The sequence below is a fragment of the Bison bison genome, unplaced genomic scaffold (genome assembly GCF_000754665.1).
Source record: "Bison bison bison isolate TAMUID 2011002044 unplaced genomic scaffold, Bison_UMD1.0 scf7180017864043, whole genome shotgun sequence".
In the NCBI taxonomy this organism is placed as follows: domain Eukaryota; kingdom Metazoa; phylum Chordata; class Mammalia; order Artiodactyla; family Bovidae; genus Bison; species Bison bison.
Window position 1 is genome coordinate 578,954 of NW_011494615.1, and position 13,024 is coordinate 591,977.

The following is a 13,024-nucleotide window of genomic DNA, read 5'->3' on the forward strand; positions in this document are numbered from 1 at the left end:
TCCACTCATCCTGGCACCTCACACCACAGAGAAAATGGCTGAGGGGGGTCACACCACCATGTTGTGGGAGACCGTTTTCCCTTTCACCAGAAGCTCTGGGAAGCCTGAAATCCAGTCAAACAGACCCTTCCCCCAACCCTGCCAAGGCCACACAAATCCTCTCGTCAGATGGTGCTAACTTCTATCACTTCTTGGAGGCATCCAAGGGAAATGGACCACATCAAGCATGTGGTTCTGTTCAAGTTTTATCATTTCGGCTGTTACAGTGTGGCTGTGATGCATACATGGTTCCTGAGACCATTTCCAGGGGCATAAGGGCTACCACAGGGTTCAGTAACTCCATTCTGTGAAAGAACATGTTCTACCGGCAAATTTGGGGGCAAAAAGCCAACAGACTTGGCCTTAGAGCCTGCGGTAGTGCCCTGAACTTCAGCTGGTTGAGGCAGGGCCTAAGAATCTTTCATGGCCAATACGAAAGCAACTTAAAGTGGGTCCAGGTCTCTCTATTCTGTGCTGGCTATGAATCAATAGGGGTCTTGATTCAAAAAAAGAGATGGGACTTGAACAGGTGAGAGATGCTTCCACTGGCTGGAGTTGGTTTTGAACAACCCTCTTTCTACTTCAGCTTTCCTTGACATTAAGTCTCGCAGGGAGTGTTCCCACCTCACCCCACCCTGCCCACCCCACGGCTGGGTCCCTTACCTTGGTGTGACCCGCGTGAGCTCGTCTGAAGGATGCAGGATGCGACAGGTGGTGAAGGTGAAGGTGGAGTTGGTCTGTGACATGCACTTCCCAGGGTGGTGGGCTAAATTGGGGGGAGGGGAGGAACAAAATATAGTCCTTGCATCCAAGTACACCCACGAGAAAAGTCAGAGTCCCGCATGGCCCTCGACAGATGCAAGAAGCGATGAGCTACCTTGTAAACTGGATCTGGGCGAGGAAGGTGAAACATGAATGTTCTGGGTCGAAGGTGGTCCCTCAAAAACAACCACACTTTTGAGCACTGGCATGCAGAGCATCGAATTCCAGCTTCCAACCCAATCCAGACAGGTTTCCCATCAGCATTCTTTGGCCAGTAGTGGATCCAGTTTGAAGGGCCAAAGGGCCCTTGGGGCTAAATTTGGGTTCCCTCCTCAGAGATTTGAACCGGCTTCCTTCTTTTGTTGCTTTCCTTTTCTTTTCATTGGCAGATAGGTGCCAAGCTCTGCCAAGGGGAGGGGAGAGGTGCAGGGCAGGGAGAGGCACTTGCACCTAGAAACAGGGCAAGGCTCATGGGCTCCCTTTTCAGTTTACACAAAAAGGGGCTTGAGGAAGCTGGCTCCACTACTGCCTATCTGTGGTCGGCAGGGAGGGAGATGGGGCCTCAGCTGCCTCAGCAACAACGTTGCTGGCAAAAGTCCCAGGGCCCAGACTCTCTGCCAGGACTGGGCTGGTACACAGCACTATAAGCAGCACCAGTTCCCCTGAGCTGCTTTCTTGCCATTTCTAGGATGGCTGGTTTCTGATGAAAATGAGTATGTTGTCCTCAACTTATTTCCTTTGAAAGCTCCAAAGAGTTGTTAAGGCAGCTGAAGACTAGGATCTGGAGCAAAGTAAATCACAGAAGCTTTAGGACCATGCATCAGAAAACCGCAGGTAAGAAGTAGGAATAGAGTCTACAGGAGACATCATGATTGTAGAGGTCATCCTCATTCATAACTCAAATGCAAAAGGAAAAAAAAAAAATTTTGCTCCCAATAGCATGCATGGTGAGGTCTAGGGTCATCCCCTCCTCCCCACCAACTCCACCCCTGCAGCCTCTCAGCCCCCAGAGACCTCCTGGGAGAAAAATGATTAGGATATTGGAGGCCATGAGCACGCTGAAGATTCAAAAGTCTGGAACTAGAATCTTCTAGCTCTTTATGGCAAGTTTTCTCTTGGATTTGACAAAAAGGAAATCAAACCAGAAGAGATCAGTGCCCCAAACCTACAGATCCACACACAGGTGACTGTGTCTTTAAAAAAGAAAAAGGAAAAACAAGAAACTAGATGAAATAAAAAAAATACTGGAGACACGCAAATTGAAGGCAGGCAGGACAAAGCCAAAGCACAAAAATGGTGGCAGTGACTCAGGAGCTGTGCAAGACTGGTTTGCCCTGATGACTGTGGTCCAAGTCATCTCTGTGTGTCAAGGAAGGCTCTGATAGCCGCTGGCATGGCAGCCAGCACCACAGCCACGAGAGCAAACTCTCAGCCTCAAGGAGCTCCAGGCAAAGCAAGAGGGGTGTGGGAAACACATGTAAAAAAAGCCTTTATGCATCTTTGTTTCTCAATCAAAAAAGTAATGGTTTAGGAACTCAGATAACTGAAAAATGACTGTGAGCAAAACAAAAACGGAAGAAGCTATGAAGAAAAGGCAACCGACCAATCACGATTCTCTGACTGCAATAAAGTCTAGAAACAAAAGCAACAGAAAACCTGAGAAAAGCATCCCAAATAACAGGCATGACGGGTTATTTGGGAGGGAGGGAAAAAAAATGCAGTAAGTAGAAGTAATTAGGACAGAACAGTTATAAGAGAGAGAACATTTTTTAAAAAATCAAACAAAAGCGAGGCTGGATTTAAACTTAGAAGCATACTCCATTTAAACGCATGGCCAGAATATCAAATCAAAAGGTCACACACATTCACCTCCTCCTCCACCCCATTACGTATTGGATCTTCAATCACAACAGCTAGTGTGAGATGGGACATTTTAGACACTGTTGCATCAGCAGAAGCAAAACCCATCTTATGCAAATGGGTTTTGGGAAGAGGAAAAGGCTGCTAAAATTCAGAGGTCATCATTCCCCCGAAGCGATGGACAGCTTGAGAAGACTGAGGTAAATCAACAAGAATCAAAAGTGCCAAAGCCAGAGGTTCAGCCCTTCTGCAATACCACTGGGACGCCTGGACCCGCCAGCTCTCTGAGTCACCACTGCCCGCCGGGCCGCTGCAGCGTCTCCCTTCCTTGGGACACAACACAGAGAGAGTGAGTCGCCACAGAGCCGTCAGGGGCTGATTCCTACAGTTCTGTGTACAGGAGAGAGCAAATTCCCAAAGCAGGAGGTGCTAACAGAGTCTTCAGGGCAGAGAGCAGGGGCTCAGGGAGAGGGCCAGGCCCTATTGCACCCCAAAGCCCTGCCTTAGGTGCTGTGAGTTCACCTTGTGCTGTTCACATGAGGCCTCCAAGGACGGGGTTTCCTGGATTTAATGCTCTGACTTCCTACTTAAATCCTCCTTCTTTTTCTCAATCTGACTGGAGGACCGCAGTGTTGTGAGCTAGAAGTACAAACACTGACAAATACTTTCATCAAGTATTTTATTTAGGAATGAACTTGCATTTCTCCCCCTCTCCTCCCCCAAGCCCCTAATTCTTTATTATTTTTATTTGTTCTTCCTCCTCCAGGTTCTGAAACTGGTACAAAATCCTAATCTATCAAAGTGAACTTTTATACTTAGTTAATCCTTGATTATTCAAGATTGTCTCTGCATGAATTTTTCTGGGGAAAAAAAGTTCTGTGATGAGTCCATGTGGGAATAACTCCATAAACCTTTGTTTGCCCTGTGCTTCATCATTAACATAAATGCTGTTTGGGACTAATGTAGCTTTACCAGGTGTTTTTCTCTGAGGATTAGGGAAACAAAGGCAGTTTCAGATACAGCAGAACCGCTTTTTATCTTTTCTTTTTTTAAAAAAAGATAAAAGTGATTTTAAACTACACAGTGTTACAAGATGACATTTGAAAGCCCTTAGTACCAGGCTTAACATGGGCCTGTAACTCTCTTTCTCTGCTTCTTAAGCATTTCTTCTACACAACCCCATCTACAGTTTGAAAGACCCATGAGTCCCCAATGCAGACATTCAGCCCATCGGTTCCGGGAAGGTTTCTAGCACAGAGACTGAAAACCACATCACAAGATCTTATTCTGGCTTCTGTACAACTTTTGGTTCCTGCAAAACTTAAAAAAATGAAAAGTTAAGTTGACCCACCGCAACACGTTGTCTACTCTCTGTTTCATCTAAAGAGTGACTTAACAGAGGAATAATCTCATGGCGTGGCAGACAGAACCAGAAATTCTTTCAAGTGGCTTCTGGGGTATCTTCAGGAGATAAAGTGACTTTTTGGAATGCTATTAAAAAGTCAAAAGTGCAAGTGTAAAAATCTCTTTGGAGTCTTAAGATGCCAACAGAGCTGGATCCCATTCCCTCTTGCCTTCTTGTCTGTCCTGTGGCAACCACCGACAAGTGTGGGGAGCTGGCCTGGCTAAGTTGCCCCAAGTTCATCCAGCTGGTGCTCCTGGAGCCAGTTTAAAGGTGTACTTCTCCAGGGCATCACTAGGTGGTGCAACTGGACAACAAACCTGAAACTCAGTTCCCGCCCACGTGCTCCCTCAAGGGCCCTTCACTTTAGAAAAGGCTGAGTGCAAATATCCGCTCAGCAGTCCACGTGGGTGCCCCTCCCAGCACTAGAGCACCCTCCTGTGGTTTTCAGAGATGAGGATCCTAGAGAAAGCGCTTTCAGAGAGCAGGCTTATTCTGGAAATTTTAAGTAGGGTTGACTCCATGCTGTTTGAGACAAGTCAATAAAGCAATTCTTCATTCATTTTTCCATTTCAGGCTGCCCTGGCCTGTTTTGCTGTTGTGTAGTATATACTTTGATGCAAGAGCACAAGACTTCCTTAACATCTCCTAATACAGGGGTGCGAGCAGATCCTGGTCCTGTCCACCATGACCAAACTCCTCTAACTGCTACACACCAGAGCAAGGTTGAAAAGTCTGGCCATCTGAGTGGGAACTCCCTCAGTTCTCTAGGCAGAGACAAGAAGGAACATTCCCAGACCCAACGGTCTGTGAATTGAATGTACCAGACTTTTCCTTTCAGATTCCTCAGGTCTCAATGGCCAACGTTCCCTCACAAGCCCCTTTGGTTCCTGCTTCCCCAGTGGGACTGACCAGTGTGAGAGAATGCCCAATGGAGGCTTTGTTCACACCAGCCCCGCCCCAGAGGAGGCTGGAGTGACACTCAGTTCCTTAATCATCTGCTTCTTTCAGCTGTTCCCTTCCCTTCAAGTAACTCGCCTGAGCAGAGCCTGTGCCTGTGTCACAAATAAGAAAGCTACAAAGGAAGCTAGTTCTTGGCTTTTGCTTCTGAGGGGCCGAAGACCTGCACCTTCAGGGATTTCCAAGGGTACTTTTGACCAAATGAGATTTTTACTTTCAACACTTACTTTAGGACCTCAGCCCCATAGATAATACAGCTCTACTGCAGAACCACTGCCAGGTAGGCTGCCATGATGTGTAGGAGTCTGTTTTAGGAATTTCTCCCACTGGAAATGGTCTCCATGTGTATGAGTATTAAATAAGCTGACCTTTACTTTCTTATATGTTGCTTTAATCCTGCCTCTGTCTTCCCTTTAAGAATCAAGGCATCCAGGTAATTCAACTGGACTGTCCATCCAAACCACCATCTGCTGACCTAACTGTGTGATTTTAAACTCTAATCTTTAACCTTTACCACATGCAGGCTCTTCGCTACACATAAATACCTAAAATTCGAAACACTGACGGTATGAGATTATTTCTGATAAAAGTATACTTTATGAATTAAAACAAAATATGTTACTGAAATAAAGTAAAACTAATAATCTAAAAGTTGTTTATCATAATCCATTTTAATCATCTAAATTATTTACAAATATAACAAGGATTCATCCTTTTTAAAGACATGGGATTATAAAAATCAAATAATGATACAATAATACATTAAAATATATTAATAAATATTTTTCAGCACTCAAAATGTTTTCTCCATGAGAAAGCAGGCTCCAGAAAAAACTGCCTAATATACAAGTTTTCCCAATTTCCTCCCATAATACCAGTTGTTAGAAAAGAAAGGTTAACCACCTTCTGTCTTCAAAGGTTCTCCCTACTAAGTCTTCCCAGGCAGATGGCAGCTCCTGGAATTGTGCTGTTTGGCAATAGGAAAGGGGAGACCAAGGCAGAGAGCAGGCCAGCCTGAGTACAAATCCCAAGACAGAGGATGCCCCAGGCCTCCCCGTGGAAGCTTATCTGTCTGCCCATGACTCCACGATTATGTGCATAATGTCACTCAGGGTCCCTGGGCTGATTTACACCGAGTGATGTGCTTCTTACGTTCCAAGAATCAAAATGGTCCCATCATTCCCCACAGGGGAAAAACAGCCAAATCATTAGCCAAGCCTTTCCCTCCTGCACAGAACTTTTGACACACCTTACTCTGAAAACAATCTCAGAAGAACCCTTGTCTAGATGAGCAGACCTTCTCTAAATTCCCTTCAGTAATCTCATTCTTTTTGGCCGCACACTTCCAACGTGACCCCTCTACAGTTTCCACTGGCGGTTTGTGTGCTCTTCTCAAGAGGTGTTGGGATGGATTTGTTCCAGGTTTGAGGAAGGAGGGAAGAAGCAACAGACATGCCTTTGTGTGTGGTTAGGAAAGTGGTCAGGACTTAGCTCCTCATACCTGGTCCCCTTGCCCTCGCTGCTCTCAGAGGGATATTCTTAGCTGACTTGATAAGCTTTATTCCTTCTCTACAATTTTTCAAAGATGAACCTAATGGTGCTTCTTTAAACTCACAGCATTCACTTCTGTTTCACCTGTCAGGCTGCAGGGAGGGGTCACCACACTTGACACAATGCCTGCCACTTCAGTCACAGAATCAGCAGACACAGCGTCTCCTGCACCACTGTCTGCTTTCCAGAAGGGCACCAATGCTGATGACAAAAGGAGGTAACAATACCTAAGCTGGTTTCCTCTTTGTGAGAAGATTCTAAATAATGAACATTTTCATTCCATTGCAAGCTTAATCTGGTAACTTAATGGCTAAAAGATAAAAATATACCTAGGTGTTAAACAATCTTTTTTACTTGATGATACCTAAAGTTTATGTCAAAGGAAAAAAATATTTTTAAAAAGAGTCCCTTGGCCACAGGTGTGTGAACTTACCCAGGGGATGGGAGACACCACCATGAACCTCAGCTCTCACCTGCTCTGTACTATAAGTGGAATGTTGAACCTTCCATGAATGAAAATTGTCAGTCACAAAGATGAATGTGCTCTTCTCAAACCTGGTGACTTGGAAATGTCATTAGAATGATGACATTGGGTTAATTCTTCTTTATCTGGGTCTCTCCCCCTCAGCCCAAGCAATGAGGAGGTCCAGGAAGTCTGGGTAAATAGTAACCCATGTGATCCTGTGATCCCAGGGCCCCCGAGCACAAAGCTTTGCATCCCAGTGACCCCTAGGATGTGTAATTCTGCAAACTCATGGTCATAACTTTAATACTGGGGGTGGGGGAGTGGGTGGGGAGAACACAGAGATCAGGCACAGCTCTTTTCCAGATTCATCTAGAATTCTCTCTCTAAAAAAGCTTACTAACATCCTCTTAGGGTTTGCTGGATTAAGGAGAATTGCTAAAGCACTTTTAAAAAATCCATTTTGAACACATGTATTAGCTGGAACGAAAACACACGTATCTTCACTACAGTTAGGAAATGAACAGGCTGATCTCTGAAGTGCTGTCTGAAATCCTGAACACTTTCTGGGCTTCTTCCAATTTTAATATATCATGCAGGTAACACATTCTCTCATTAACCTTTTGAACATTCCAGCACTCAAAATTTCCCCTAAAATTGCCCAGCTCAGCTCAGTTTGGAGGTCATCAGGGGACTCGAGAAGCTGCCCCTTAGACGTGGGAAGCAACCCAGAACAGAAACGGGGAGCTGATGCTCAGGACTGGGGGGGAATGACGGGGCAATAATCCACTTCTTTTTAGCAGCCTTTCCTGCTCCCCTTTAAGAGCCTGCTGGGCCATGCACCTCCAAGATGGGCGAGGAGCCGCACCCATTTGTTACAAAAGGAGGCATCAGACTCTATTAACAAACGGAACCCCACGATGGGAGTGCTTTCATCATCACCCACACAGACGAGCAGAAGCTACAGACAGAGAGCCACTACGGATGGTGCTCGGAACGGAAGTGAGAATGGCCTGGAACTCTGCCTCCGGTAGAGGTGCCAGGTTTACAGGACTGATGGCGGTCCCCTCACCAGACCCCTCCTCCTCCTCCTCCTCCTCGGCCGCTGGCGGCTCCTGCATCTCCTCTGGGAAAGCCTGAGGCCGGCTTGGGTAACTTCTGCTGCCTGAGACAGTCACACGTGCTCGGGACCTCTCACCTGAGGTCTCTGGGTGCTGAACTGGCGTGGAGGTAGCTAGGCCTGGGAGGGAAATGTGGTCACCTGTGTCGTCTTCTTCAAAGTCGTTAAGGCAGTACACTTCGTCCAGGTCAACATCCAGTGTCCTGAAGCCCTTGGTGACCACACCAGGCCGGGGGTCCAGAATGCCCCCGAGGTGAGGCTGGGCCAACTGCTGCCAGTGGTGAAGGGTGGCAGAACCTTGCAAGGAGAAAGGGCGGGGGGAAGGGGGTGACAGGGAGAAGAGAGGATTAGGATGGGAGTCTAAGCTGATGGCTCTTCACCACCCTCCAGCATGGAGTGCAAGCCCAGGGGGCCCTGGGCGCTGCAGGTGGACTCAGGGAGGGACACCCACGGAATTGCCTTGCCCCCCTCCTGCTGTGTGTCAGGTGCCAACCCCCTTCCATGCCCAGAAGGAGCACCAATCCCAGGGTAAAAATCCATTTTTTTAACAAAGTAAAATTAACATCATACTTTGTGTCAAGGATGTTGGGTGACAAACTCTTTAAGCAACTAATGTCAACCCCCAAATTCAACACAGAATCACTTTGGACATAGAAGAGGAAAAAATAAGCACGACAAGCACAGAAAGAGGGGCGGGGGGCGGGGGTGGATATGTGTGGATTCTACGCCAAGCACACAATGCTGGGAACAGGGAAGACAGCAGAAACAGAATAAGATGATGCCAAACCAATTCTAGGCACCCACAACAAGAGAAAAGCAAAAAGAAATGATCACAGCACACGGATAAATGGTGGGCACGGCCGTCACCTCCTTTACCTAAGTTTTCTGTATGCTGCCAGCAGCCCTGACGGGCTGCAGGTTTGGGGAGTGGGAATTGACTTAAAGAGATGTGATTTAAGAACATGCAAGTCCACCCAGAGGTCTGAAGCAGAGAAGCCAATCTCCTCAATGACACCAGACCCTGAGACTCAGATGACATGGTGTAAGGTCTGTAATAACACCAGAGTATGTCCCTGAGGACCTTGAGGATGCCAGGTATTCACAGAGTAACAAGACCAAGCCTTCTTAGGAAGCCTGGGCTAAGAAGTGTATGTACTGAAGAACAACACCTCAGATCCTTTAGCATGTTGCTCTGTGCCAGGATTCTGCCCAATCCACCTGCCAGAACAACTCTTTCCCCCTTAGGACATTATTACCCCTCACATGGCTCTGAGTGCCTGGCCCATGAGGCTGGGCATGCTATCCCCATTCCACAGATGAAAAAGCTGGCCATACTGAAAACATGCCAAACTCAACAGAGAGACTTTGAAAGTGGTGCCCAAGCATGAAAATGTAAGAGTCTTCCTGCACAAATAACCTCTCAGACTGTCACTGCTGGCTTCCTGAGGGCATCCTCTGTGAGGAGGGCAGGGATCCCTCCATGCTGCCCTGGGGAACATCAGAAAGGGGAACTAGGGAGGCCAGGAGCCAGCAGCTCAGGAGTCAAGATAAAAGAAGAGGGAAAGGCAGGCAGGCAGTGGGGCCAGGAAGTGGTCCAGGAATGTAACTGCGCTCTCCAACCCTCTGCTGTGCCCAGTTGAGTGCACTGCCTCCAAAACACTGCTACAAAATAATTTCTCATCGGATAGTCTCAGCCTAGGAGTCTTAAAAGGGTTTTGCAGATGGATGACTTGAAATCCACTTAAAACAGAAAAAAGTCATACACACTTTGGAGTTTATCCTGGCATTAAGTGTCACAAGTACAATAGCAACCTACTTAACTGGAATCTACTGAATAAAAATGGAAAATATTCTAAACGCAAAAAAGAAAAGAAAACAGACCAAAGGTGCATATAATGAAATAAACCTGTCCATGGGATTCTAAGTCTTAGGTTCCATGGCACTATTTCTTAAAAAGATACCCTGTACAGAGACATGTCAGCAGGGCAGCTTGTTTTATATGTATCACCTCAACTCATTCCTCAAAACCACCCGTCATGGTTAAGTATTATGACCCGCACTTTCACAGACAGAGGTTCACTGAAGTTACCTAACTTCCAAAGTCACTGAGTTAGTTGTAGCATAGCCAGTGTTCAGTGCTAAAGGCCTAGTTCTTGCCACAAACTCACCCCACTTCCCTCCCCAAACCACAGGTCTGAAAACAAGCAAGGCCATCAGCATTCCAGCCAGGAACCTGGGCTCAATGAGAATCTGGAGGAATACACAGTGGGCAGTGGAACTTCCTCATGGGTGTCCAGGGCCTGCCAGGAGATGCAATGGGGTTTCCGGCCACTGGGGTTTCTCCTGCCACTCCTGGGGACCTCCATGCATAGTAATCCAAAATGGGCCCACTGTTTGTGTTCACTCTTCACACATCCACATTCCTGGTAACAAAATTGTACTGGGGAGAAATTTTAAACACAGAATTTTGATACCTAGCTTGGAGCAGCACAACCAGGGCTCAGAAGGAAGATGAGAAATCCCCAGGTGCAATGTGGCCACACCACCTCTACCTTTGGAAGGGGACAAAAGGCAAAGCAAACACACTGGAAAGTGAAGAACTGTGTCAAGGAAGTGTCGGGTCTCCCCATCCATCTGAAGAGGGTTCTAGACATTTACGATCCACCAGGAAAGAACTCAGTGGGGCTGGAGGTCTAGGCCCAGAAAAGAGTCCGGTGGGCCTCCATCTTCCATCTGTTTAATAGGCTGCCCCATTTTCCCCACCCCGTGCATGAGTCCAAGACACCAATGAGGCTACAGAGAGTTGCTATTTGGAGTTAAATAGCCTACAAAGTACACCGAGTTATTTGCATTCCCTGAAAATGCAGAGCAAGGAAATCTAGTGAGACTGCAGTGGAAAGATTATGCTGAAAGATGCATAATACTTGGCTTTTTACCCCACCTCCCATTACCATCACCTTCTCCCGCCCACATGTTAACGACGCTGGGGTCAGGCAGGCAAAGAGAGAAAATGTTGTGCTCCTAGTCAGCACCAAGATGAAGGCCTATGGAGCAGGGTATGGATAGGGCAAAAACATAATTACAGTTACTACTCTTTTCCTTCTGTGTGCTTTCTTTCCACACCCCATTCTTTTAACTAAAAGGTTTTCATGTCACCAAAGGAGAAGAAGACTCAATCCATTTATGTCAGCAGGGCACCTGAGGCTTAAAAGTTAGAACTAAACTTGCTGGATAATGGACAGCTTGGAAGTGTGTGCTTTTCCCTAATTACATATTAACTTGTTTATTTGGAAATGCTATCTGGTTATAATTAGAAAGGAAGAGCAAAATAGAGGGGAAAAAAATACTGTCCGACTCATCGTTTTAATGCAGATATATCTCTCTCTAGGTTGAATGTTTTGTTTGTTCTTCACCTACTTAAAACGTGTAAGGTAAGGTGAAGAGACAAAACACCTAGCCCATCTATTTTGGCTGACACCAATGAGCAGATAGCAAGATTAATTAAACAGGTAAGGAAGACAGATGGAAGACATAGATTGGCTATCTGCTATGATCCCAGCCAACATTCTCCAGAGGCCTCACCCCAGGTACATTTACCTGGGTCACTGGAGAACATGGGAATCCTATCAGCTTCTTGGTGGTCCAATGAAAAAGGATGTAAGAACATGGCACCAGCACAATGCTGGTCGGTCTCAACACTGGTGAGGATAGCCTTTTTACCTGAGTTAACGGAACAGGGACATGTTCGAGGCGCCTACAAGTTAATAAGTACCTAACAGATGCTGAGCATAATACAAAACACATCACGTTTATTCCTTGCCACAATCTTGTGTGGCAGATGTGAGCGCTATTTTACAGTATGTGAAACAGGGCTCAAAAAGGTGAAGTAACTTAGCCAGCACCACAGTTAGAGCTATAATGAACCCAGCATCAGGCATACTTCTATGTCATTACTCCATCATATCAAATTAAACACAGTAACACAAAAAGGTAATTGCAGAGGAAGAAAAAAAGTTGATTGTATTTTAAACAGTTAAGAAGTCAGAGGACTATAAAATGGAGCCAGAAGGATAGACTCTATCATGAGAATACCTTACAGCCCATATTGATAAGATATGACTTTTTAATGGTAGTAATACAGGTTCCTGGTGAACAGAGTTCTATAGATGAAATTTATCTTGCAAATCTAATGGGATTTCTTCTTATTCTATTAATTTATCATAGAAATACTGCTATCCATGTCACAAGACTAAAAGAGAAAAGAATGACTTGGTCAAAATAATTTCTTAAAAAAACTCTTCTAAAATATGCTTGGAAAACCAGTCAAAAACATATCCTTAGATGATCAATGAAACACAAAGTAAAATGTAGAAAGCAGACAAGATAGAGATGATAAATTCCAATGACCTTTGAGAGACAAAGGAGAAAAAAGAAAAGAAAGGCAAAAAGTAAAATTCCAGAAATGAAAAATTTTATTGAAAGAAAAACAGACATAATAGTGAATCAGAAAACAATCACCAAGCTTACAACTGAATAAATTAAATAAAAAAGGATGAGCTATCCCTCTTCTGAAATCTAAGAAGGACCTACATTATACAATTAGAAGTAATCATGAAAAAGAATGTTTGCCCACCCTCTTCCTTCCTTTTCAGAATAGGGGACCCAACATTTCTTGGATCTTTAACAAGTACAAGCTCATCTTACAGCATGCATCCTAACAGAGGTGACACTCCAGCCCCCACTCCAGGGCTGAAAACTGGTTCTTTTGGGGTGAATAACTGTACTCTTTTAAGGCACAGATACACGTATAATACATAAACAGTATATCTATCACATTAAATTTTCTGAGGGGATAGATTAGGAATTA

The 13,024-nt window shown here is 45.4% G+C and overlaps 1 protein-coding gene across 6 annotated transcripts in view; it reads right to left on the reverse strand.

Annotated features, from left to right (window-relative positions):
- TRAK1 (trafficking protein, kinesin binding 1) overlaps positions 1 to 13,024 on the reverse strand; it is a 99,973-nt gene that overhangs the window by 5,162 nt on the left and 81,787 nt on the right. For 2 of the 6 annotated variants that reach the window (XM_010835453.1, XM_010835456.1), the window contains 2 exons: positions 8,110 to 8,454; positions 703 to 805 (listed from right to left, as the gene is read on the reverse strand). In XM_010835453.1, coding sequence (XP_010833755.1) covers positions 703 to 805; positions 8,110 to 8,454 — 448 coding nt within the window. Of the gene's footprint in view, positions 1 to 702; positions 806 to 2,994; positions 8,455 to 13,024 lie in introns of those variants that run through there. The other 4 variants (XM_010835459.1, XM_010835458.1, XM_010835454.1 and 1 more) reach the window with 3 other exon arrangements.